Genomic DNA, 24,843 nt, shown 5'->3' on the forward strand with positions numbered 1-24,843 from the left:
ATCATCTCATCTGCAGAATGACAGAAGTCAAATGAGCCGATTCCTGCTTTTTGGCTTATCCGCCATTTTGGACAGTAACCTTTCCTTTTTTTAGAGAACAACCAACAGGAGGGGGCTGCTTGGTGTGTTTTTTTATTTTTTGTGCCTTTCCCTATCTTTTTTTTTTTTTTGTTTTAAACTTGTTGCTGTGTGATTTTTAGTACTCCATTTTAACCCTGTTGAGAAACAATAAATTGTTTTTACCTATCCAAGCAACCAGTGTGTGTCTATGGGAACCTGTGGATAAAAATAACCTGCATAGGGGAAATTACTATCTACTCGGTCATCAAGGCCCTTGTCCTTGCCATACCCAAGGTGGCGTAGTCATTACAAATTCTACAAGTAGATTTACTGCGGTTGCCCCAGGTCACCCCACCCGTGACACTTACACATCTTGCTCAATTAATATATTGCTACCATTTAAAAGATAACGGCTCCCTCTTTCAAGAAAAACGAAAATATTAATACAAAATCTGTATCAGTGGTACCCCATATATTACCCTTTTGTTTTGCCCCATTTACCCCCTTAAATGCCTTGCTCACTAAATATCTAATCATCTCCACTTTGCATAAAAAACAAAATATTTAGTGAGCAAGCTGTCTAAGGGGGTACATGGGGCATCCAAAGCCGTGCCCCCATGCGTTCTGTATTGGTTATAATGGGCTACACTTTGGGGTTCTTCTGCTCATGGTGTAGGGCTTGCTCATTAAAATGTTTTGTGTTTTTGCAGAGGAGACAATAACCTTTTGGTGTCATAAGACACCAAAATATTTAGTGAGCCAGGCGTTCAAGGGGGTACATGGGGCATCCAAAAACGTGCCCCCATGCGTTCTGTATTGGTTATAATGGGCTACCGCCTCCTCTTTTGGAAAGAGGAGGCGATAACCTAATAATCTAAGGATACATCGATATTTAGTGAGCAAGGCATCTAAGGGGGGCACATGGGGCATCAAAATACGTGTCACCATGGGTACTGATATGCTGCTGATACAGATTTTTTATTAATATTTTTCATTTTTATTTGAAAGAGGGCACGATTATCTTTTAAATCGTAGCAATATATTAATTGAGCAGGATGTGTAAGTGAGTTAAAACACACAGAAAAGGGACACGCTGCTTTGAATAAGGGACCGGGAATAAGTAACCAACTTCCAGGTGGTCTCCGAAATTCCCTCCGCTGCACAAACAACGTGTCAAATGTTCTGTGTTTATTTAATACTGTATTTTTAAGCCTGGTTGATGAACAGAACTTTCCGTAAATGTACTAAGCACTTTTTAAAAGTGCAATATTGCAGTTTGCACTGTGATGTTGTGATAAATCTTAATTATGATGGAAAGTCTGTAATTGACCACTTGTATATTTTAACAATGTGTCGTTGCTCCTTTTAACCGTGCTGTCCAATAAAAACGTTCTCATTGCTTTTATATGTGTTTTTTGACTGTTTTTTTTTTTCTCCCCTTGGTGACATTGTTTCCCGCATTTTACCTCGTCATTTATTTAATATTCAGTGCTTTATCGCACTGAGCTGGCGTGGTCGTACTACATATTACAAATATAACCCTGTGTTTTGTAGCCCATCTGATCGAGTGGGTAAGGGCAGGAAGGCAGGGGCTTAAGCCAGTTACTTCTTCAATCTGCGTTATTGGCCAACTTGCTCTGTGCCATGTTTGCACGCTGTTTATGTATCAAAATCCATTTTGGGCTGGGATAAATGTGTCACATAGGGGTTACCCCTATTTGAAAATCAACTTTGAAGTAAGTGGCCCAAAGCGATTTCCCTGAAATACCCCAGTTACTTATTCAATTTGCATTAATTAGATAACATGCCAGCTCGATATCTGTGCCATGTTTGCACGCTATTTTTGTATGCGAATCTGTTTTGGGCCAGGATAAATACACATGGGGGACATAGAGGGGTTTCCCCTTTGTGAGAATCTATGAAGCGCCGTTAGGGACATAATCACTGAAAACACCTTGCGCTCCACAGACTGAAAAAATTGAGACAAGGTATGTGACGTCACAATATAAGTATTCCCGCGTAAGACGATTCTCTTACTAACTTGATTATTTGATTCAGTTCAGTTTGGTGAGCCGATTCAAAAGATTTGTTCATTTGATTCACTCAGTGAAACGAAACCAATGAATGAAGACTGAATCACTTGGTTAAGACGGGTTATTTGAACGGAAATGACCAAATCGTTCACGAACTGCTCATAGCTTGAACATTTCTTTTTGTGTGTGTGTGAGTGTTGTGACACGGTATAATTATTTTCAGAGATAATTTTAAGAAAATTAATAATTAGTAAACACACGAAGCAATACGTAATCTGTGCAATCACCTAAATACATTAAAATGAATATTATTATTATTATTTAGTCATTGACCCCTTTATCCAAAGCGACATACAATCATAATTCGTGCAAAAGAGTTAACTGTTACAGCTATGATTAGTTTTTATATATACCGATATATATATATATATATATATATATATATATATATATATATATATATATATATATAACAAAACTTGAATATACAAACTTCAGTTGTGATTTATTTTAATATTTATTTGGCGAACATACACTAGATTACAATAAACTTAAAAAAAAACTGTAAACATGTTATGATGTCAGCAGCATACAAACTAATAGGATTTCTCTGCCTTAGACAGTGATGGACTCTCAATCTGTCAATGTCTTCAAATGACGTTTGAAAACTTACTTTTATACTTTTGGCTTTTTGTAATAATTCTTTTTTTCTGATGTAATTAAATGTTGCAATTTGCGCCTTGAGACTTCTTGTGAAAGGCGCTATAAATAAAATCTATTATTATTGTTATTAGTAGTATTATAACAGAATCCCTACTACCCGTGCAACGGACGCCATTTTGGCTCACACAGAGTACTCATCATGCATTAATTAGAGAGAACTTGGATCCAACATGACAGTTAAGACAGCCTGGTTTCTTTGTTACAGTGAACCCCACGGATTGAATCATTTCATGAGTTTGACATGCTGGTAACTCGATTCCTGTGTGCCAAGCAGTTCGTTCATAGGGTGAATCAAAAGAACCGATTCAAATGGAGACTCTGATCCGATTCACCATCATGATTCGGTCAAAAAGAACAAATCGTTCACCAACTGCACATCGTTGATGTATTTGTTGGTGAGGATGGACGGATCGAGATGTGCAGCGGCTGTAGGTTTAATGGAAATAATAAATTCTCTTTCGGATGCTGTAAGGGGAGAGCAACCGCGGCAAATAATCCACACAGCAGTGTAAATGTTGAACTAAGCAGGTTTGGTCCGCACCACTTCAATCCCAGGATTCCTTGCAACATTCACAAAGTGAAGCAGTGTGGGTATTTTTTTATTTATTTTTCTCAGATCGTAGGTATGGGCTTATATAGTAACTTCTATAGATGATTCTTTTTTTTTTCTCCCGCTATAAAATATAGTACAACATTGTAAACCCTGAGAACTTCTGATCAAACTTTTTTTTTTTTTTTTTTTTTTTTTAAACAGGCACGCAGTTTTATCTGCTGTTTTCTCTGCAGGGCCAAAAGCATGGCTGAAGAAGAAAAAGAGAAAAAACTACGTTTTTTGAAAAATTCCGCCTTTCATTTTCAAGATAGTTGCTCGGAACAAGCACGGTTTCTTATGTAAGTGTCCACATTTCTCAAATAACTGTACACAGTATTAGCAAGGAGATGAAAACCGAGCAATGCTTTGGCGTAGCATGCTCTACAGCAATCTCCATAACTTATCGTGCGCTAGATGTCAGCATATCACAAATACAGACTGTGGTTGTTTTGTGGTGTTTGTTTTTTTTAATTTTATTTTTATATACAGTATACTATTTTAATTGTATCGCCGACGTTAGATCTGGAAGTGATGGCAACACGGCTGTTGGTTAGTTCAGTTAGCCTAACGTTACATCCTGTTTTTCAGAGGTCTTTGCTTGTCATTTGACAGGTTTTATTTTGACATTTTTATTTCTGCTGCAGTGCAAAAATACCATGTCAAAAGCTGAGTTTGCATTACTGTGTGTCCACATATATATATATATATATATATATATATATATATATATATATATAAGCTCAAAGAGCCAGCTATATATATATATATATATATATATATATATATATATATATATATATATATATATATATAATCCTGCCCAGTCGGTGAGTGATCTGGGATATTCCTTTCTTAACATCTTGGGTATTAACATTTGGATTATAGGATAATTGTAATGAGATCAACCCAATGCTGTTTGTTTTATACGACTCTTTATAGCGACATTTCAGTATTTTTTTTTTTATTGTATGTCATGCTGGTGCTTTTTTCCCCCCAGTGTGATATACTGCAAAGCTAATACATACAATTGCTACAGTAAGCAGGACACTGAGTTTAATTAAAAAAACAAAGGAAAGAAACACCTCTTTATAGCCCCAATGATTGTTATCACCCCGTTTTCTCGTGACATAATACCGTATGCCATTGTTCATGGCATAAGATATCCTATGTAGATGCTCTGAGAGAACAGAGCGTATGAGGGGTCATTGAGTTGCAAACTGAACAAATATAGTACCGTCGTTACACACTATTCAGCGTGAAATAGTCTTGCTGTTGCTGCCGTTCCATCAGACTTGCAATAGGTTATCCTTTGCAGCTGTTGTACCGCCAGCCATTGTAAAACAGTCAATATTATTAGGCACATTTAACGTAATCAACTGGATACTTTGTGTGATTGTCAGAGACCACCTGTCTATTCAGAAATAAGGATCCCAGAGAATGTTATGTCTGTTTTCTCTATCAAAATATGCCTTGAAGCATAACTGGTAATTCTAAATTAATATTGAAAACTTCAAGAAAAAAGCCCAGGAAAACGCAGCATTTGTTGTGTTCCTCATGAAAACACTGCACTCCCTAATCATATATACGGTGTCATTTTGAAGTTAATTATAAATATAGTTTTAGAAAGTATGATGGAATAAGTCAATGATTTAGCACATACTCGAAACTGAATGCAACCATATGATAATTAAGTAGGGATATATTGAAATTATTATTGTGATTTACTGAAAGGTTTATCCTGTTTAATAAGCACTTGTAAGTCATTCTGTTAAATTATATATTAAAATTAATTCTTGTTGTATTTTAACATTTGTACAGGGCTATTTCATATCACTTTGTTTAACTTCCAATTACATGTAAGCAAATATTTTCAAACTGTCACATTACATGTAAGTAAATATGTGTATTAAACATTAGCTGGCATTATGAAACGTGTGCAGTAAACAGCATTGTGTTAGTACTTTGTATTGCTTGGAATTGTCTTCAGTCACTTTCATCGTATGGATCTGGTAGAACCTCTCTGTTTGATAGTCAGCTTTTTCAAATACTGAAGCCTGCCTTCTGCTGTCAGTGTATCAATGTGTTTTGCTGACTTGAACATTTTATTCATATTGCTGTGAGAATTAGCCATTACTGTTGTCATTCTCCTCCTACGCATAAGTGTAAATACTAACTTTTTTTTTTTGTTTGCCAGTTTGTATGTGCACACAGGTTTAATGGCTATGAAGCTCACAAGATGTTGTGAATATGTATATTAAGCCCATGCCACTCGGCATCCAGACATTCTGAGTTGATTTATTTCCACAGCCGGCGGAGATGGGGTAACAATGCTGCAAGTTTTCATGACATGTGCTATGCCAAGCAGTGCGGTTTGTCTCTGATGAGCTTAGTGAAGCTCGTGCATTTGGCAGCGAGCACTTGCTTCTTCTGGGCTGAATATGTTCGGCGTAAAGCCGTCTGTTGTGTTCTAAATTTAGGAGAAACTGTTCTTTTCTGGAAAGGCTTCTGATCATTTCTAAAACTACCACAAATGATTTTTAAAAAGAGTTTACGTTGGTTTTAGAAAGGAGAAGCCTGTGGGTGCAAACAGAGTGTGGACTTCTAACCCAGGTTAAAGAAGTTGAAACATGTTCTAGTGTTATAGGCTGGTCAATGTCTCTGTATGTGGGTAATAATTCATTTGTTCTGCCATGCTTTAATAAATGTATAGGTCCTCTATATGATTTGTATCAAAACAATTGCCCAGACCTGAGTCAGAGTCGAGGGTGCAGACCGCTACAGTAGAGGTTTGAGCACCTGACCCTCAAACCTCTCAGTACTGCAGGAAATGCATATCGCTATCTATTGTAGCGCATAGAGTGGCAACAGCAAATGTGGAAAACTGCCTGTGGGTCAGAGAATGGCTATATACAGCTGCCTATCCAGTCAGATTGACAAACTTGGAGTGGTTTGACTGCATCACTTGAATGGGGAAATGGTTATTGAAGTTTTTCTTTGTACTGGAATTATATATTGTATCCACCTTTTAAACTATATTGACAAAGACAGGGGTGATTCATTCATTTATACCTGCCTTGAATTAGTCAGCATAGCATAATATTCCTCAGAAAATAGTTTTTTCCATTCCATCCTGTAGCATTTAATTCTGGATACACTTTCCAGTACTCTCTGTACTGTGACTTGATATAACTGAAGTGTAACCTGACAACAGGAAATGCTGTCATTGTTTTGCGGTGTGTAAACAGCAGAACAGAAGATTAATTTAAGCATGCTGTTTTCCCCAACACGCATAAATATTGCCAAGCTGAAAATGCCAGTGGTCATTTTTAGTGTAGTACACACTATTTTTTCTGTAAAAAGATATCAGTTTACATCTCTTAAAAACTGTTTACATTAATGGTGGAAATCAAATGGCACACATTATTTGTAAACAGATTATAGTGTATTTTCCACAGGTATTTGTGAAATGCAGCTTACTATAAAATTGTCTTTACTGATCAGTGTGATCTTTAAAAAAAACAAAAAAACAAAAAACAAATGTAGGCCAACTTAATAACCTTTACAATGACCCATTCTGTGCAACTCGCTATTTAAAGCCTCGGTCCATTTCTAAAACACTGTTCTTTTCGGTCTGGTTTCAGGTGGACACATCAATCCATAGCGGGTAAGTAAAATAACAATAATTTACTATTTTACTAATTTTTGCATTTTAAGTTTAATGATTTTCAGTATCTTCCTATCCCTTAGGAGGTGGCATATCCCTGGTGAAAATTCTTTACACATGTTAATGGAACACAACATAGTTACTGAGCCGCTGAATCTGTAAATGTATGTTGGTGCTTATCTCATCTGTACATACTGTATGTCATACTTACATTTTTTCTTGAGAAAAAGGAAGGACAGTCTTTAGATCAACGTGTGAGAGGTAATAAGGAAGCTTCGTTCCATACTATACAACTGTATGTTGCACTTTTCAATGACTTGCGCTCTTACAAGTTTCCTAATTAACTGGGTCACTGTTTTAAGTTCTTTGGTAGGATCAGTTGCTATAAAAGACAGTATTTGAGTCATTTGTAGACTTCTCTCCCCTCCTGTAGATACAAAATATAAAGAAGAGAGAGTTTGCCCATATTGTTTCCAATGCCGCCTTCCTGAAAACCATAGAGTGAGATTCAAACCGAAAAGAAGACTAACACCGCAAGTACAGAGGGTGCTGAACAGAGAGGCAGCCAATAGGACACTCAGCCTCAAGCAAGTAAAGATCTTGCAGAAGTATAAGAACTCAACTAGCACAATGGTAAGCTATACGGGCCACACTAGAAATAGTGTGCACTGACATCTCTTGTTCTTTTTTGCTGGTACCATTGATACCTCACTAACGTCTTCTCTAACACTTTCACCCTCTTTTTTTTATAACCAAATCCATTATCGAGTTAGTTACACAGTAGAAATGTCCCTTTACAGGGACAGCATGTCCCCCAATTCCCTATACTAGTGATTCATGCAATATTTCTACAGTAAATACAGTACCGGTGTTCAGACTGTAAACAACTTCTCAGTCTAACGTCCGTCTCTTTCCTTTTGATAAAGTATCTGAACTGAAGAAAAGCTGCACTGACCCGCTCTCCTCCTTGCACTTGGTTTGCTTGTCTGTCGCTGCGAACTGAACTCCCAACCGCCGTTTAGCCAGGCTATTTACAGTTTAAAAACTGCTAATTAAAATGAAGCGTTGATTACATTGTGCTTTATGCATGGTTAATTCACGGAAAGTTACATTTTTTGCTTCACTGTATGTGCATTATAGAGAGGGAGTTAGATTTTTTTGTATTTGTCAGATGTGTGTTGTGTCCCGTGGCGCCCCCAACCCCCTCCCCTGTTTATAACGGTCTTTGGTTATAACGCTCATATTGTGTGTACCCCGAGACCCACGTTATAGTGAGGGAGCACTGTATTTGCCAAAAAAAAGCATTTGCTAATTATGTTTTAAGCAGTGGCTGTGCCAAAACTACAAGTACATTTTTACCAGAAGAGGCTTGGGGTAATCTGTACAGTCTCCATAGAAAATGTGCCAGGCCAATTTTAATGTGTTTACTCATCGGCTAATTTAGTGGTTTTCAACCTTTTTTTAAAACTGTACGCCTTCTGTGTGAAGGTTTCAGCTCAGGTACCCCCCCCCCCCCCCCCTGCAGTCTATTTAATATAGAATTTGTCACAACTGCTGGTTAAAGATAGAATACCAAACAGTAATTCTTAAAACTTTTTTTTAATTACAAGTCTTTGGATGCACAGAATCAAAAGACAGTATTTGTGAATCTCGTCGGACTCTATTTGGCAAAGTTATTATAAATAATCCTAAATAGTCTGCACTGTAAATGTTTCATGTTACCATTTACTTCCCTATCTCAGCATAATTGGGTGCCATTTAAAACGATTAAAACATCAGAAACATTAACCTCAAGATCAAACTGTAATAATACACTTTTTATTAAAGACAACATAAACATCAGAAGGTTCTATAACTTTCTGTCGCTTGGCACTTTCTGCAGACTCTTGTGTTTTCTTCCTTCATTTTTCTTTTGCAAGTAAGAAATGTATCAATTTTTGATCTGGATGTACTCTTATCAAACACAGAAAGCAAATTAAACCAGCCATTATTGTCGCTACTAAAATGCAGCCGCACCTGATATCAGAGTGGAAATCCACTCAATCGAAATCACGCATCTGTGTAGGTTGATGCTAATTTTAAAGTCAGGCTGTAACCTTTGAGCTGCTACACAAAAATTAAATATTTATGCACAGTGGTTTAGAGGTAATAATATAATACCATTAATTATTCAATTCAAGATCATTTTTTTCTTTACTTTAATTTTTATTTTTGCATGTTGTTCTGAGTACCCAGGTTGAAAACCCTGGCCTAACTGATTGGCATTCAGCTATCTGTAGTTGTTTCACTTCTTTCCATTCTCCTAGTGGTAAAGAAAAAATCCATTACTGCAGAGTGTGCATGATCAATATGTGGAAAATGTGTCATTTCTGCAGGCTTGATTTAGAATTAACCTTGGATCACTCTAAAAGATACTAAATACACGAATAGCCTGCATACTAAAAGTGTTGTATCAAGTTTTAAAAACACATTTACTACACTTAATTAACTTTAGTGCTATTTGTACTGCCCTTATCATGGAGTTAAACAGACCTCATTATTAATAATAATAATAATAATAATAATAATAATAATAATTTACTACTCCAGAAACATCTCTGAAAATGTAATTCCCTCCTTATACTGATCTGGAGGGATTTCCTAATGCTTCCTCTTGTGAACTGTGTGTAGCTTTCAGAGGAGATGTGAATAAACACATGCACATTCACCAGCTATCCATACAGTCACAGCATTGTGCTTATGTTCAACCAAGACAGTTCCCATTCTTTTTTTAAATCAGAATTTGTTATGACAAGTAATGTATTCGCTTTTGTTTGGGGTATATTGTGCTGCTTCTAGTAGACCCAGTGTAGGAGATTACTACAGAGATGAAAAATCTCCACTAATTGGCAGATTTCCGCTTTTGCTCAGTCCCCTGGGGCTACTGATATGATAAATGCAGATCTAGGGGGGGGGGGGGAAATCAGTTTTTTTTAAAGCTGTTCACACATTTATGACAGTTGGGGTAAAGTGTTTTTGCAGTGTACCACTGCTAAGTTATTATATAAATCGATCTCGACAAAGTAACAGAAAAAAAAACTGAGAAAAGTAATGCAGTTGTTTTTACATTACGTACCCCATTGCATTGGTGCTTGCAGACGGCTGACTTGGCAAGTTGCTATTTCATTGGTCCACAAACAAGTACAGTACTGTGAGTTAAACAGTTAAGGTGCAGGTCTGCAGTTCACATTGCAGAACATGGCAAAAATAATGGAACGGAAGGAAGGTGTTGGCGAAAAATTAAGATACATGTATATTTCTTTTCTGTTTCACTTGTGGAGCGAGCGAGCATGGTGGGCGGGGTTGATCACAGACTTTGACGACAAAACCTGTAGACCCCCACTCTCCTGGAATAATCCATAAATTAGGCATGTATAGTTCACCTTCAAACCTTGAGAACCGTCTCTGCCTTTATTATAAATGCTTTTCTGTTAAAAATATACTGACCGTACGCTTGTGTCTGTCAGTATATTTTACAACAATAACTAAGTCCGCATTTTTTTTTCATTGTCGGCATGCATACCTGCGACGTACCAGTTATGTGAACCCCTGATTATGAAAGAGGATACAAGGCGTTGGAAAGCCATATTCTTTGCAGAAAAGATGTAGGCATCATAAATACTTGTCGCAGTAACTACAGCTTCTTCTATGTGACCTGATGATGGACAAACATGGTGATCCAGCAAATTCTAAAATATAACCCATGTTTAAACAAGCATCTTTTGAAAAACAAGAAGTTGCCAGACATTTGATTCCCATAGAAGACGCAGACAGAATGAAAAATCAAGAGAACTTTTTAAACTTTTTTTTATTAACAGAACGCTAAGATTTGTTTTAAGTTGTACACACTCTTTTTTTTTTAAGTTTAAACATGTTTTATTAAACTTACATGGCATAAGCAGTTAGTGTCTGTTTTTATTAGCACTATATTTTCTTACATTTTTTCCCCATGGTAACATAAAATGAAGCAGAAAATGTCATCTTTGTGCTTAAAATAAACATTTACAATATCAAATGCTTAGTATTGCAAATAGTCCCAAACGAGTGGATGATTAGCTCAAGTTCAAGAGCTCTTGTCTTATGTGTGCCGCACTGAAAGTATTTTGTGTGGCTTCTTTTGTGGGTTCAATGTTTTCTTCTTCGCTCAAACAACAAGGGGAAAGGAAGGTGCCACAAAAATTGAAATTAACAAGAACAATTTAAAGTGTACATACTGTAAAACTTCAATTAAACACCTCTGGCATTTATTTACAATATTTCCCAGCAGACCCGGTGCGTATTTGAGACTAGCGTTTATATTAGATCACTAGCTTGACATGCTTCATGCAGTCATTGAGAAGCTGTTAACACACAGCCTTGTAGCAACATAGTAACTCAATTTAAACATTCCAGCAACTTTGTTAAAAGGTTGTGTGTCAGTGGGAGCCAATAGCCTTTTCACGCTTGCACATCCGAGCCCAGCCACGCCCTCACGGTACGGCTAGTTTCAAACTTGTCATGTAACAGGTTTGTTTTATAACAAAATTACATTGTATTGTACACCCTCGAGTATAAAGCGAAAGTATTATTACGGTCTTTTCATATGCACTACGTTGGAAAATGAACAAGCAGAAGTTGTATTTAAAAACGGAATTAGATTTACCATTGTTAAAACCGTTTTCTATTATTATTATTTATTAATCCTGAGAGTCACTTTCATCGCTGTCACTTATTAGCAGTTCATTACGCTCAAGCTCCTCCTCATCTTCAATGTCAATGAGACCCGGCGTTTGTTTACAATATTTGCCAGCAGACCCGGTGCATATTGGAGACAGGCGGTTATTTGAGACCCGGCAAATATTTGAAGTTTTATAGTAGTGTGTTTTAACAATTACCATCCTGACTTGTTTTTTTTTTTTTTTAACATTTACCTAATTTTGCTTGGCAGGTGCTGTTTTGTTCACTCTCATGTATTGGCATCTCTGGGTTTGTGAAACCAGCAATTAAAGTTCACTGCTTATTTGGTATACATTTTAATTTCAGGTATAGTCTGAATCTTAACTTCATTTAATTTGGGTTCCTGAGCAAAAAATCCAGCATGGCCATGGAGCCCAGATTCCTGCCAGTTTTCAGCTTTTTTTTTACTTCTCACTTTCATCTCTGTTACTAGCTGCAATAAACACTTGCAGTAGACTGATCAAAGGTGCTAAGTATATTGTTATTGTACAACCCAGAAGGTCTTTGGAGGGAATCTGAAGCTCCCCTTTTGCTTTCTCTGTGCTGTTTTACTGATCGTTTATCATGTTCTCAGTAACACGTCATCACTGTGTCTACTGCAGTAACTACAGCTCTAGCCAGTGAGTGTTCTTTTTAACAAAGGAACATTTGTGTTTGTTAAACTGTATAAAGAGAATGCTTCATGTACTGTAAAAGAAATAATGTCGGGGGTCATATTTAGCAATCCATTTTGATACATGGCATTTTCTCTATTTTGAAATTTAAAAATAGCACTAGATAGTAGAATTGCTTGCACAATATTTTTTGTTTGATTCATAGAGCAGGCAAAAATAATTCCAGGAAATCTTTAGTGCCATCATTTCTTAGGTCTCCCGTTTTCCACTATACGCACATATTATGATGATCAAGTATTTATTTTTTTTACTGGGATTTCTTTTTTTTCAGTGCTATTAGGGAAGAACAGTTTTCAGTCACTCCCTGCAGATATTTTAGCGCTACAGTCCTGCTGTGTTATAATTCTATCAGGGTTGGTATGTTAAATGTATCTTCTAAACAGTAACAGATTTGATATTTCAAAGTAACACAACAGTTTGATATAAAGGAACATACTGTGAATACGTTTTGTTAGTCACGTCCCTTGTGTTAATTTATCTCACACATGCTACATAACCCTGGGATGTGCTGGCTGCCCATTGCGTGCTACATACATTTTAGACTGTTTGGTCACTAAGGAATATGTGCAGACTGACGACTTATAACATCTGCTACAGACTGTATCTGTTATATATGTTAAGCAAAAAATGTGTACTGTTCATAGTTCAAAGGGTTAGATTAAAAAAATAAATAAATACTTGTATTTATTATACATGATGCCCCTTTTGGATTAAACTATGTTTAAATAATACTAAAATATAAAATAGAACTGTCTTGCGCTTAAAGCAACCTGTAAATAAACGCTTGCTGTAAGCATTGCACACAATACATTCTGTTTCTCATGTATGATTGGTCGTATTGAAGTTGAAATGCAGACATTGTAATATTCGCTACAGGGTACCATTATTAAGCATCTCTTGTGAGTTTGCAAATCCACCACCACAGCTGCCCCTATAACTGCAAATATCTCACAAACCATTGTGGCTGGCAAATTCACCGTTTTCAGTGTTTTGGAAACTCTTGACGGCACCCTTCACTTTGATTGCTGCCATATTGGAATTTGGGCTTTACTTGTTTATGCGTTTATGTATCTATAACACCTTTATAAATCGTAACAGGTTAGACAAAACCCATTAGAACAATGTTAGGGTACATCAGGCTATGAAGGTCATAGTCAGCTGAACCTTAGAGCATTTCCGTTATCAATAAAAGTTGATCTATGGGTAGAAAGGTGATGTACTAAAAATAACCATTTTGACACACACAATACTGTAACCCTGTCTAAATAATTGTAATAATAAGTTGTACTACTGTATCTTTCAGACTTATTTTTGATTTATTAGGGCAGTGTTTATCCATATACAGAACTCTGGCAAAGATATCTGTCTGGTTCAAATCGATTCATTTAATGATTGTCGCCTTGAGCGGGGAAATAGTATTCACTCCTAAAACAGCCGTGGCAACTGAATGAACTTTCCACAAGGCCTTTGAATGTGGTGTTTGATTGGCTGTCTGCTATGTGGCGCTATATAAATAGACAGGCAGGCAGGCAGGCAACAGGATTCACTCAGACTCTTCAGCAAAGTTCTGATATCAACTTTATCTGCTCCGCTCAGGAAAAGCTCAGGCTTCCACTCAGATACTAGTCATGGCTACCTTTGTTTCGGTGAGTTTCTTTTAACTATAACTTTTGTGTGTTATCCTAATTGGATGGAACATATATTTATGATTTTAATGTTTTTTTTTACTTTATTTTATTTTTTTAAAATGTTGGTGCCTGTGAATTTAGTGCTTATGAAAGGTGATGTAACTGGGCATTGGGTTTTGGTAGGGTACAGAGATGGTGATTGCCATTATTTGTTTCTTAATTGTGAAGTCTTAATAGTGCATCCATATTTATATAGTCAAACATTTAGATTAGGATGTGACAATACTTAATACTTATTAATAATTGTTTTGTATGGATTATGCATTGGTCATTAGTGTTCAGTTTTTGATAGGAGAAAAGAACATGACATTAGCTATTATGGAATTCAACATTACTTTGTATCTGTAAAGTACAGTACTTTAGATTTTGGAACTACAGAGGTTTAGTCATGTATTTGTTCAGTAATGGGCACTGCCCCCTTGAGGACAGAGCAATGTGTTTAGTAATCATTCATGGTCGTTCATATTGGTATTCTTTTCAAAAAATTTATTTTAACTTTAAATATAAATAGTAATCTCTATTACGCTGCATTGAAGTCTTAACAAAAGGATTGACAGAATTTATTTAGATATTGTAGATCTTTTTACAATCTGTTACTTTATAAAGAGACTTTAACTGCAGTAGTAAGGAAGTCCACATTTTTGGTGAAATATATTTGTTTTTACATTATGCATTCATTTTACTAATTTGCTTATGTTTTGCCTCCTAGTTGGTCACCTGTTACAGCTGTAACAAGACTTCAAGACACAGTGGGGTCAAAAGAGACTTCTTAGCTGCATTTTCACACAATCCCAACACACCAAACAGTTGTGGTAAACACAGAGATGCAGCAAGGACACCGAAATCCGCTGGAAAAGGAAGTGCGTCTCACATAAAGTCTGGGGCAAAAGGAAAAAGCCCTGCCACAACCCCAAGGTAATTTTAACTGTCAAGCGATTTAAAAAAAAAAAAAATCTTAATGTCGATTTTAATTGCATATTAAATTGATACAATTGCTACATCCCTCTAATTTAAATTTGTTTTATTATTTATTTATTATTATTATTATTATTATTATTATTATTATTATTATTATTATTATTATTATTATTATTATTATTATTAAATGTAAATAAAATCATTTGAAATATATTTATTTAACCAGGAAATGTACCCATAGATATAGATATAGATATATATTATATATATCTATATATATTATATTATATTATATTATATGCAGGTAAAGACCATTGTGTTTATGATGATTTTTTTATTTTTTATTATGACAGATCCACGTCATCTAGGCCTGCTACGCCATCTCCTAGTACTAAGCCCATCAGTGTCAAGAAATCCCCCTTTTCTCATCTAAAGATGCTCTTGAACCGTGAACAGAAACAGAGCAGCAAAAAGGGCGGCCTTCAAGACTTCCTCTGTTCGCTTTGAACAGTTAGATTTTGAACAGTTTGAAGTTATGTGCAGGCAAGATGTTTGGCCTGGATTCTGTTAAATGATTTGCTGAGAGCAAAGTTATGATGCTCAGTTCATACAGGGGGTTGGTCATCTGTCAAAAAATGTAATACCAAACATATTGCAAAATAACCTCATTGCGTTGATTGCGTTGCACATTTGCAGTTTTATCTTTTGTTGGGGCATTAATCTTCGCTGGGCTCTCCAGGTGTCCCTTGAGATGGTTTTCTGTTGTTTTTTTTAAGGGGGTTGGGGATGGAAATGGAAACATCAAAACAAACCATATTTGTTGCTGAAACACTGAGGTGAACATTTAAAAATTGTTAAGGGAGAGTTATTTGTTAAGGTCAGTGATATGTAACTTACCATTTGATTTATTGTTATTATTATTTATGTATTTTTCAAACAAAGCCCAAGACCCCAGTATTCACAGAACTTTAAAGACTGTCTTTAGAAATTATTTTTGAAGGTGTTTTTTTTTTTTTTTTTTTTTTTAAGAATATTTGTTGTGGGGTTTGAAATTTTGGAATAAACAACAAAACACTTTCTAAAAAGCTTTAATGAGCTTACATTCCTTAAAACAGTCAAACGTTTGTGAATATGGCCCTATATTTTTAAAAGGATGTTGTGCTGAACATGGCTTTGCCTTATTATTAAAATATATAGTCATTTCATATTTTAATCCATATTTATATAATTTCCTGGAACTACTCAGATCCTTTGAAATGTTTATGTACAATATAAACAATGTACTTGTCTAGCAGTGAACTTTAAAAACATGGGGCTGCTCCCAGGCAGTTATTCCAGGAATTATAGACTAGGCACTTAGAGAAGGTCTCTAGGACGGAGCACACTGACAAGTTATTTTATTTGTATTTGTTGTAGCCACAGACTTGTGAGACAGTAAGTCATATAGCTGGTTTTAGCTCTGCTTAAATGTTGAACTTAATTTGCTGGTCCTGTGGAGATGCAGTTTTGTAGCTGTTGGTTTCAATGGTTAAAAATTGTTTAATACTTTTTTTTTCTTTAAAGGGTGTCGTTTGACTTTAAGATTTGATTTGTCACATTTTTTGTACAACTACAGTAATTCATAAATTGCTGGGTGACCAAAGAAATACAATAACAAATATGTGTGTTCTATGCATCTGATGTACCTTAAAGCTTTTATTTTAAAATACTAATTGTCTTCTTCAGTGACCTTTTCTTTTTTATATATCTCTCTCAAATAAAAATAAGAATTATTTCTGAATTCTTTTTTGGATTTATAATAATTTGGGTACATTTAGGAAATTGTCTTATCGTGTTATATATATATCTCATGAAATAAATAAGTAAATGTGTAAACCACCATCAAATGTAAAATGATTGTGGAAATGTTCTCTTATTGCTCATGCATTTGTTTTACTTTGCATTCAAATGAATGTTGGAATACTTTGTCAAAGTTAATTTTCACCATGACACAAGAGGCATTGTGGTGAAACTAATGGTTATATACTAAGAGCTATGATACCATTCATTTTTTAACACTTTTTGGAGAAAATGTATCTGAATACAAAATGTGCAAATTTGCAGTATCATGGTTTAAAAATAAATGACATTATGAAACTGTATCTTTACAGTGTGCAAGAGTGCTTTATGACACTGTCTGAGTTTTATTGCAAATAGAGGGGGTTGTTAACTTGATAATATCTTACCATACTGGCAGATAATATTGGTTATTGTGGGTTAAAAACCATTTTCTATATACAGGTATATTGTTTATGTAAAGAAAATATAAACAGGCATTTTAAATTAAAATAATTTAACATCTGCCAAAGAGCCACAACAATAATCACCCTAGTTTTGTATTCTCATTTGCAGTGCAAAGATTCCAATCATTAAATCCTCTTTGATCCTATACCCCTCGCCCCCTCAGCGGTTTTAAAAAAAATACCCTCTTCATATGCACATAAGTACACTAAAAGAGGAATTAAGTACCTTTCACACACGTTTTAAGAAAGAGAAACAGAACATAAAGTATAGTGTTTATTTAGGTACAGTTTTTTATTTATTTTTTAATTTGTGCATTATTGTTCAGCCAAAGATATACCTAGAGTTAATGATAGTAACAATCGATGCATGTATCCCTTGTTGCAACATAAGAACATAAGAAAGTTTACAAACGAGAGGAGGCCATTCAGCCCATCTAGCTCGTTTGGTTGTTAGTAGCTTATTGATCCCAGAATCTCATCAAGCAGCTTCTTGAAGGATCCCAGGGTGTCAGCTTCAACAACATTACTGGGGAGTTGGTTCCAGACCCTCACAATTCTCTGTGTAAAAAAGTGCCTCCTATTTTCTGTTCTGAATGCCCCTTTATCTAATCTCCATTTATGACCCCTGGTCCTTTTTTCTTTTTTCAAGTCAAAGAAGTCCCCCGGGTTGACACTGTCTATACCTTTTAGGATTTTGAATGTTTGAATCAGATCGCCGCATAGTCTTCTTTGTTCAAGACTGAATAGATTCAATTATTTTAGCCTGTATGCATACGACATGCCTTTTAAACCTGGGATAATTCTGGTTGCTCTTTTTTGCACTCTTTCTAGAGCAGCAATATCCTTTTTGTAACGAGGTGACCAGAACTGAACACAATATTCTAGGTGAGGTCTTACTAATGCATTGTAGAGTTTTAACATTACTTCCCTTAATTTAAATTCAACACTTCTCACAATATATCCGAGCATCTGGAGCAACATTGGTAACAACAATAGTATCTCACCAGGGACCATATAGCTTTGTTCCCCACCATCTAGCATGGAAAATACAACCATGTTGTATTTTAACCTATTGGTTCCCAGCGATGTTTCCATACATACAGCAACTCGGTGCCTCCCTTGGGAATCACAGCACTTCCGTTTATGAGCAGCACAAGAAGCAGGTGTAGTGCTTCGGTTGTTCTTCCTGTCCTACAGGTGGCGCATTACTAATTTGTAGAAGCTCAACAGAACAGGAAGTGTTGGCATTTAATAAACAGTAGGACAAAGTGGTGCCGAGTCTCCGTGTACAACATTATTTGACTTAACTACTTTACAAGTTTAAAGTGTAATTGTGTAATATTAATGAAGCGTCAAATAAAACATGTCTGAGAGAAAAAGATCCAGAGATCACGACGACAGAACCGACCTCAGACGGCAAAAGGAAGATACAAAGCATCTGGACAGATCTGTAAAGAAACAAGCCAAAAAACTGAACCAGCAAGTACAGAAAATCAAACATATCGAGACCTTGTAAGGAAACAACCTTTGCTATGTCTTTGGTTCTATATTACTTTGAACGTCAGAGCACATTTATTCAAGTCAAGAGCACCGCTGAGTCTGCATAAATATGTCATTTTCTAAAAAAATTTTTTTATCATAAAATAAATTAATGTAGGTTACTCTACAGTTCCACGCAACGCAACTAAGTAATTCAGAGATATGTCTGTTTTTGTGCACCAAAAACTGTATGTATATATATATATATATATATATATATATATATATATATATATATATATTCTTAATGTGTCACGTTTTTAGTTGAATATTTTTAAATATGAATGCGGTCATTAGACATTTATCGATTTGTTGAAACATGTATTGTTAAAGTTTTATAACTGCCTTTTATAACAGTTTTTAAAAAGCAGTCACATTTTTATCCAACAATAGGGTCTTATAATTAATTACAAACAAATGTAATGGAACTGATTTTAAAGTTATCTGACTGCCAGCTGGCCCAATGAACAAAATGCATAGATTAATGGAATTTATTTGAGTCTGACCATTTTATATATATATATATATATATATATATATATATATATATATATATATATATACGCTGTACTTAATATACAAGAACATGGCTTTTATTCCAGTATTAAACGGTCATGTGTTTCAGTGTATGACTAATTAATTTACTGGTCTTTTTTTCTTTTCAGTTATGAGAAGCCCCCTCCTGGTCTGATAAAGGTTTGTATATTTTATATATAGTGTCCCTAACACAGGTGTATTAATTATTATTAACCACTGATTTAGTATTTCCTCAATAATGGGCATATAGTGGAAACACCAGGCTGTATATAATAAGTCCTTCTCAAGATTCGGATACCCCTCAGGCATTGAGATGTCAGACTCTTGAGAAATAAGGACGCTAAGGTACCAGTCTGTCAAAAATGATTTATGGCATTTTTAAAATAGGATGTATGTCATGTGCCTGAGTTAGCTCTAGTTTTGTATTCATGGCCATGGCACGTAATGGTCTGTATGCTGTAAATACTAAGCTTTAGTTTTTAGCTTGCTGGAAGAAAATGTACACGAAGAAAAAAGAAGAATTAAGAGAGCAGAGAAGTACTTGCAGGCTGTTGTGGACAATCCTTATGAGATCTGTACTGGCAAATGTTCTAAGGATTTTGTTTTGTTTTGCAGGAGGATGATGACAAACCTGAGGACTGTATACCCGACTCTCCAGGCAACCAAGATGCACGGGAATTTCTGGCCCATGCGCCCACTAAAGGGCTCTGGATGCCTCTTGGCAAAGAAGTAAAGGTCATGCAGTGTAAGTACAGTCAACAAAGTGGCGGGAAAAAAGGCAGCAGCCACAGTGTACTGGTAAATGGTAGGTACAAGGTAGTGTTGCACAAGATGTGCCCCACAGTGTCACAACCTCCACTGTAGCACATAGTGGGGTATAAAATACTACATTTCCATGAACTTGGGTACTTGCTCGAGTTGACCCTTCCCCCACCTCCATTTCCATGTTTTTAAATTACTCGAGTTGGCTCCCAATTCGGACGGGAGCCCGAATTATCTGGTCCGATTTCGCAACTTGGGCTGGCCTGAATTCTAAAGTCTGAATTGGGACTGGGAGGAAATTATATCACTAAATGTCAATCAAAAATGTTGTAGGGGGCGGGAACATACCGTATAACAGGACATTTTGGCTGGTATTAACACTAGAAGCCCCGCAGCAGTCATTTTCGGGGTTTTTGGTTTTAAAATGTAATTTTCTCCAGTCATGTAACACATATGGGGCTGCGCATACATGTACCTTTCTGTCCGTATGTATTAAATATTCTCACAAAGCATAAAACGCGTGAGTGCATTAACAAAGGAGATATATTACATTATACCTAAAAGCCCCAGGAGCAGTCACATTGACGGCCACACAGAAAACAGTTGTGTTGTGATTATACAAAACGGTATTCTGCTTTATTATTTTTATGTACTAGTCCGCAATGTGTTTTGCTGTAATTACATTAGTCTCTACTCTCTGCCTGAGTGAATGACTGACAGTCTATTGTTTTTCAATCAGCCTTTTCAAAGGCTGGTGCCTGCTTGCCAGCTGTGCTGTTTTGGTAAGTCAATTAGTGCAAATTTAGCGCAAATTCTGGTGAGACAGTAAATAAGTGCAAGATATTTTTGTCATTTGTAGCGAATACGAACATCTGATTTTTGTATCCGAATACGTTAAAAAATATTCATTCACAATGTATGTATATGTACTGCGTGAAACAAATGTGAAAGAATATCTACATGGATTTATCTTTTAAGTCGTTGACAGTTTGACTATAATACCGTCTGCAGCGAATTCACATCTTGACCTTTATCTCACAAGTATTTCTGGGGAAAATCAGTAGTATTTCCTGCCCAACTCGCATGATTACTCAAGTAACTTGGAAAAGCATGGAAACACCATCATTTTCATCAACTCGAGTTCTGGGAGAATTCAAATTTTCAAATAATGAACGGAGATCACTTTTCTCGTAGCACAGTGCAGTGAGTACGTGGTTACCCTGTGACTTGCGTAAACCACGTTGAACTCTTGAAGGAGCTGGATTCTGCTGTGGTTTCTCAGGCTGCTGTTGCAAAGAAAGTTGGTGCCTCGCCTTGTGATAAGATGTGATTTCATTATTTTTAATTTCATGTAGAAATAAACAACACTGATTAATTTTGTTTAGGAATAAAACAAAAACAATTGATTAATTTAGAAACAAAAAAGTGTGACTAAGGTCATCTCAAATGCCTCTCGTTTAATTGGGACAGCCGCTTATCCGGCATGTTTTTACTTCTCCCGAGGCGTCCAGATAAAGAGGTGCCGACTGTATAATTATTTATTTCTTAGCAGACTATAATGCAGTTAACAAGTGAGTATCTCACTTTATTTCAGGCTGGAGGTGTAAGCGCTATGGCCATAGGACAGGGGACCGGGAATGTCCATTTTTTATCAAAGGAAATCAAAAATTGGAACAGTTCCGAGTTGTAAGTATAGCATTCTCAGAATGATCTTTTAATACATTTTCACACAAATGTAATTTGGTAAAATAATAAAACCTTTTTACATCATTCAACATCATTAATTAAAAAATGCACTGTTTGAACATGTGGGGGATTTGTTTCTTTATGAATTGTATTTTATTTTATGAATTGTATTTTATTTTTGTACAAGAATATTTGACAATTTATATTTTTCTAGGCGCACGAAGACCCAATGTATGACCTGATTAGAGAAAACAGACGCTTTGAAAAGGAAACCAGGTATCTCCTCTACTTTTAGAATTTTTTTGTGAAACTAAATTGGGAAATGTATTTTCTGATATTTTTTTTTTTGGGGGGGGGGGGGAGAGGACTTTAATGGGGATTAACTGAAAAGTGTTGTAAGATAGGAGCTGAAAAAATATATTTGAATGACCAAGGCATTTGCAGCCCCATTGAAAATAAAGTGCACAGTTCACTAGCATTGAGAGGTTGCTGCAGACTAAACTAGAGTCAGGCAAGGTACTCCTGTCAGTAATAAATGGAACATACCAGTACAATTGTAACACAGTGATGGAGAATTAAATGCAGTTTGTGGCCATGGAAAAAGCAAATAATACAATAAATGCACTTCAATATGCTATATAGATCTTTTGTGCAGTTTTGAAAGACACATACAGAATCACACAGGTATTTACATCGTAATTAATGTATCGTATACCTTTAAAGGTACTCTGTTACTGTTTCACTTCCTCTGTCATTTCACCTCAGCAGTGTCTTTAGGGTAAAATTATGATACTTGCTGCAAAGTATGTCAGTCAGTGTGGGAAGCAATTAGTTTCTCCAGGTGAAATGACCAAGGAAGTGCAAGAAAGTAAGGCTTGAGAACAGATATTTGTGTCACTTATTTTTTATTTTATTTTATTATTTTCTAAAAGTACATGTTTTATATAATATTTGGCAGCTTTACTAACAAATCCTATTTGGCTTCATGCATGTATGAGTTTCAGGAACAACGCAATTACAAATGCATAGGTTCATTGTGAAATGTTTTCCTCTTTGCAGGATACAGCAATTACAGCAGCTGCTGGATGACACCACCTCAGACTCGAAGTGCAGTAGCTCCAGCTCTTCAGACTCGGGCAAACACAAAAAGAAAAAAAAGAAAAAGGAGAAAAAGAAAAAAGAGAAGAAAAAGAGAAAGAAGAAACAAAAGCACAAGTCCTCCAAATCGAGCAACAGCTCAGATTCAGACTAAGAGCTAAAACAGTTCAGCAAGCAAAATACAAGGAAAAGGTGCTGGGCTCTGAGCTGAGAAGATTCCTCAGATAATGTTATGAGTATAATGAAAGCCCAAGGCATCTTTCTGACTGTCTTCTGTTCGCAACAGGAGCAATGGCAGACAGTGCAGGCCCTTTTATCTTTACTCACTGGTGGAATGGTGACAATGCATGTGCTTTTCAGCTTTGTGTTTGTTACAGCCAGTACCCATTCTGCATCTGGATCTAGACAGGATAGTATGCATTGTATTGGTTGATTAGAATTCTGTATATTATCCATTAAGTATATCTTTACTGGCCATCAAAAGTAATGACCATGTCTGTTATATGTTTTTCATTGTTTACATAAGAGAGAATGCTGTTAAGCTCCTCATTTATTTTTTAAGAAACATTTGACATTGAGAATTTTGGTTTTCATTATTGGGCACCCCTTCAGATTTCACAAACAAATGTTTTTTTTTAAAAAATTGAATTAGTCAGAGATCTAGGGGAAAGATGAATATAATAACCGTTTTGGCTGTTTACAGATCAAATGGGAATATGTGTTAGAACCGTTATCATCTTGAGCTAAAATGTCATGTCAGTGCTCAGGCAAAATACAATCCTCTTACTTAAGCAGTGAGCTGTTGTGTTACTATTTTTTAAATTAGAATTAATAGTTGTTTGCACAAAAAAATATGTAAATACATCTGATAATTCAAGTCACATATATATGCACAGAACATTTTACATCCATCTTAAATCTGGGTTGCTAGACTCCAAATGATCTTGAACTACCTAATGCTAGCTTTGGTAAGGCTGTCCAAGATTAGTGCTTATCTGGGTCTGTGACATCAAACAAGTGTGAAATCTGAACTGCTACACCACACCATAAGCTATACATACATGCGCACACACACACTCACACATATATATATATATATGAGAGAGAGATAGATAGAGATATCGATAGATAGATACACACACACACCTGCATGTATGTATAGCATTTAATAAAACTATTTAACTTTTGAGGAACTTTTTCTTTACAATTTTCAAAGACTGTATTTTTTCTGCTTAATATTACTGCAGCTTTGACATATCTTTAAGCTCATTTTTATTGAGATTTACATTTCATGAGTTCACATTTCAGTCTCATAAATACAAAAAAAGGTATATAGATATGAAATACAATCAAATTATTTTTTATTGGAAACCATTCAAAGGTAGCTGAAGTTCATTTCCAAATCTAATTCAGCTGTAATTGTTAAATGTGTAAAAAAGAAAAAAAACATGGCAATACAAATAAGCCCTGTAACATGTATTTTAATACACTGCACTGGCGATGCAATAAACTATGTATAATATGTTAGATTTTGTTCTCTTTTTTGCATCAAACATTTTTATTTCTAAAGGGTTTTACCATTTATCAAAAATGAGACCTTAGTTTCAGTGAGTGATTTCCCAGTTCTCTGGTAAATAAATGAAAAATACAGCATGACTGCTTTTTGTTGTTTAAATTGTGAAAATCAATCCAACTTTAATTCAGTTGTGCCTGACTAGTGATTTGTCCTCTATTAATAGGGCAACAAAAAAAAAAAAAAACTCAGCATGGTATCTTCAGGAATTAGCTTGATATTTTGCTGAAAAGAAATGAGCACGATTTAATATCTAATA

At 35.6% G+C, this 24,843-nt stretch overlaps 2 protein-coding genes across 3 annotated transcripts; both read left to right on the forward strand.

Annotated features, from left to right (window-relative positions):
* The first annotated feature begins 3,184 nt into the window (after window positions 1-3,184).
* On the forward strand, window positions 3,185-17,248 carry c4h18orf21 (chromosome 4 C18orf21 homolog). Of its 2 annotated transcripts, none has more exons than XM_033999065.3 (6): window positions 3,185-3,439; window positions 3,571-3,707; window positions 7,050-7,072; window positions 7,506-7,705; window positions 14,899-15,104; window positions 15,461-17,248. In XM_033999065.3, the coding sequence occupies exons 2-6, from the start codon at window positions 3,613-3,615 to the stop codon at window positions 15,612-15,614; spliced, it is 678 nt and encodes a 225-aa protein (XP_033854956.1). In that variant the 5' UTR covers window positions 3,185-3,439; window positions 3,571-3,612; the 3' UTR covers window positions 15,615-17,248. The 2 variants fall into 2 exon arrangements, with proteins under 2 accessions (XP_033854956.1, XP_033854955.1); XM_033999064.3 differs by having other exon boundaries at window positions 3,185-3,403.
* A 1,326-nt stretch (window positions 17,249-18,574) lies between these two features.
* rp9 (RP9 pre-mRNA splicing factor) lies at window positions 18,575-23,802 on the forward strand. The gene is made up of 6 exons (XM_033999197.3): window positions 18,575-18,901; window positions 19,594-19,624; window positions 20,081-20,210; window positions 21,822-21,913; window positions 22,128-22,189; window positions 22,973-23,802. Exons 1-6 carry the CDS (start codon window positions 18,753-18,755, stop codon window positions 23,163-23,165), a joined length of 657 nt encoding a protein of 218 aa, XP_033855088.1. The 5' UTR covers window positions 18,575-18,752; the 3' UTR covers window positions 23,166-23,802.
* Window positions 23,803-24,843: the final 1,041 nt, after the last annotated feature.

The sequence above is a fragment of the Acipenser ruthenus genome, chromosome 4 (assembly GCF_902713425.1).
Source record: "Acipenser ruthenus chromosome 4, fAciRut3.2 maternal haplotype, whole genome shotgun sequence".
Taxonomy (NCBI): domain Eukaryota; kingdom Metazoa; phylum Chordata; class Actinopteri; order Acipenseriformes; family Acipenseridae; genus Acipenser; species Acipenser ruthenus.

Excerpts from the sequence above, each read along its gene's own strand:
- c4h18orf21 (XM_033999065.3), top strand. The coding sequence starts at position 3,613 with ATGGCTGAAGAAGAAAAAGAGAAAAAACTACGTTTTTTGAAAAATTCC. Across the intron at positions 3,708-7,049 it reads GAACAAGCACGGTTTCTTAT|GTGGACACATCAATCCATAG; the intron begins GTAAGTGTCCAC and ends GTCTGGTTTCAG. Across the intron at positions 7,706-14,898 it reads AGAACTCAACTAGCACAATG|TTGGTCACCTGTTACAGCTG; the intron begins GTAAGCTATACG and ends TTTGCCTCCTAG.
- rp9 (XM_033999197.3), top strand. The coding sequence starts at position 18,753 with ATGTCTGAGAGAAAAAGATCCAGAGATCACGACGACAGAACCGACCTC. Across the intron at positions 19,625-20,080 it reads CCCCTCCTGGTCTGATAAAG|GAGGATGATGACAAACCTGA; the intron begins GTTTGTATATTT and ends TTTGTTTTGCAG. Across the intron at positions 20,211-21,821 it reads AGAAGTAAAGGTCATGCAGT|GCTGGAGGTGTAAGCGCTAT; the intron begins GTAAGTACAGTC and ends ACTTTATTTCAG.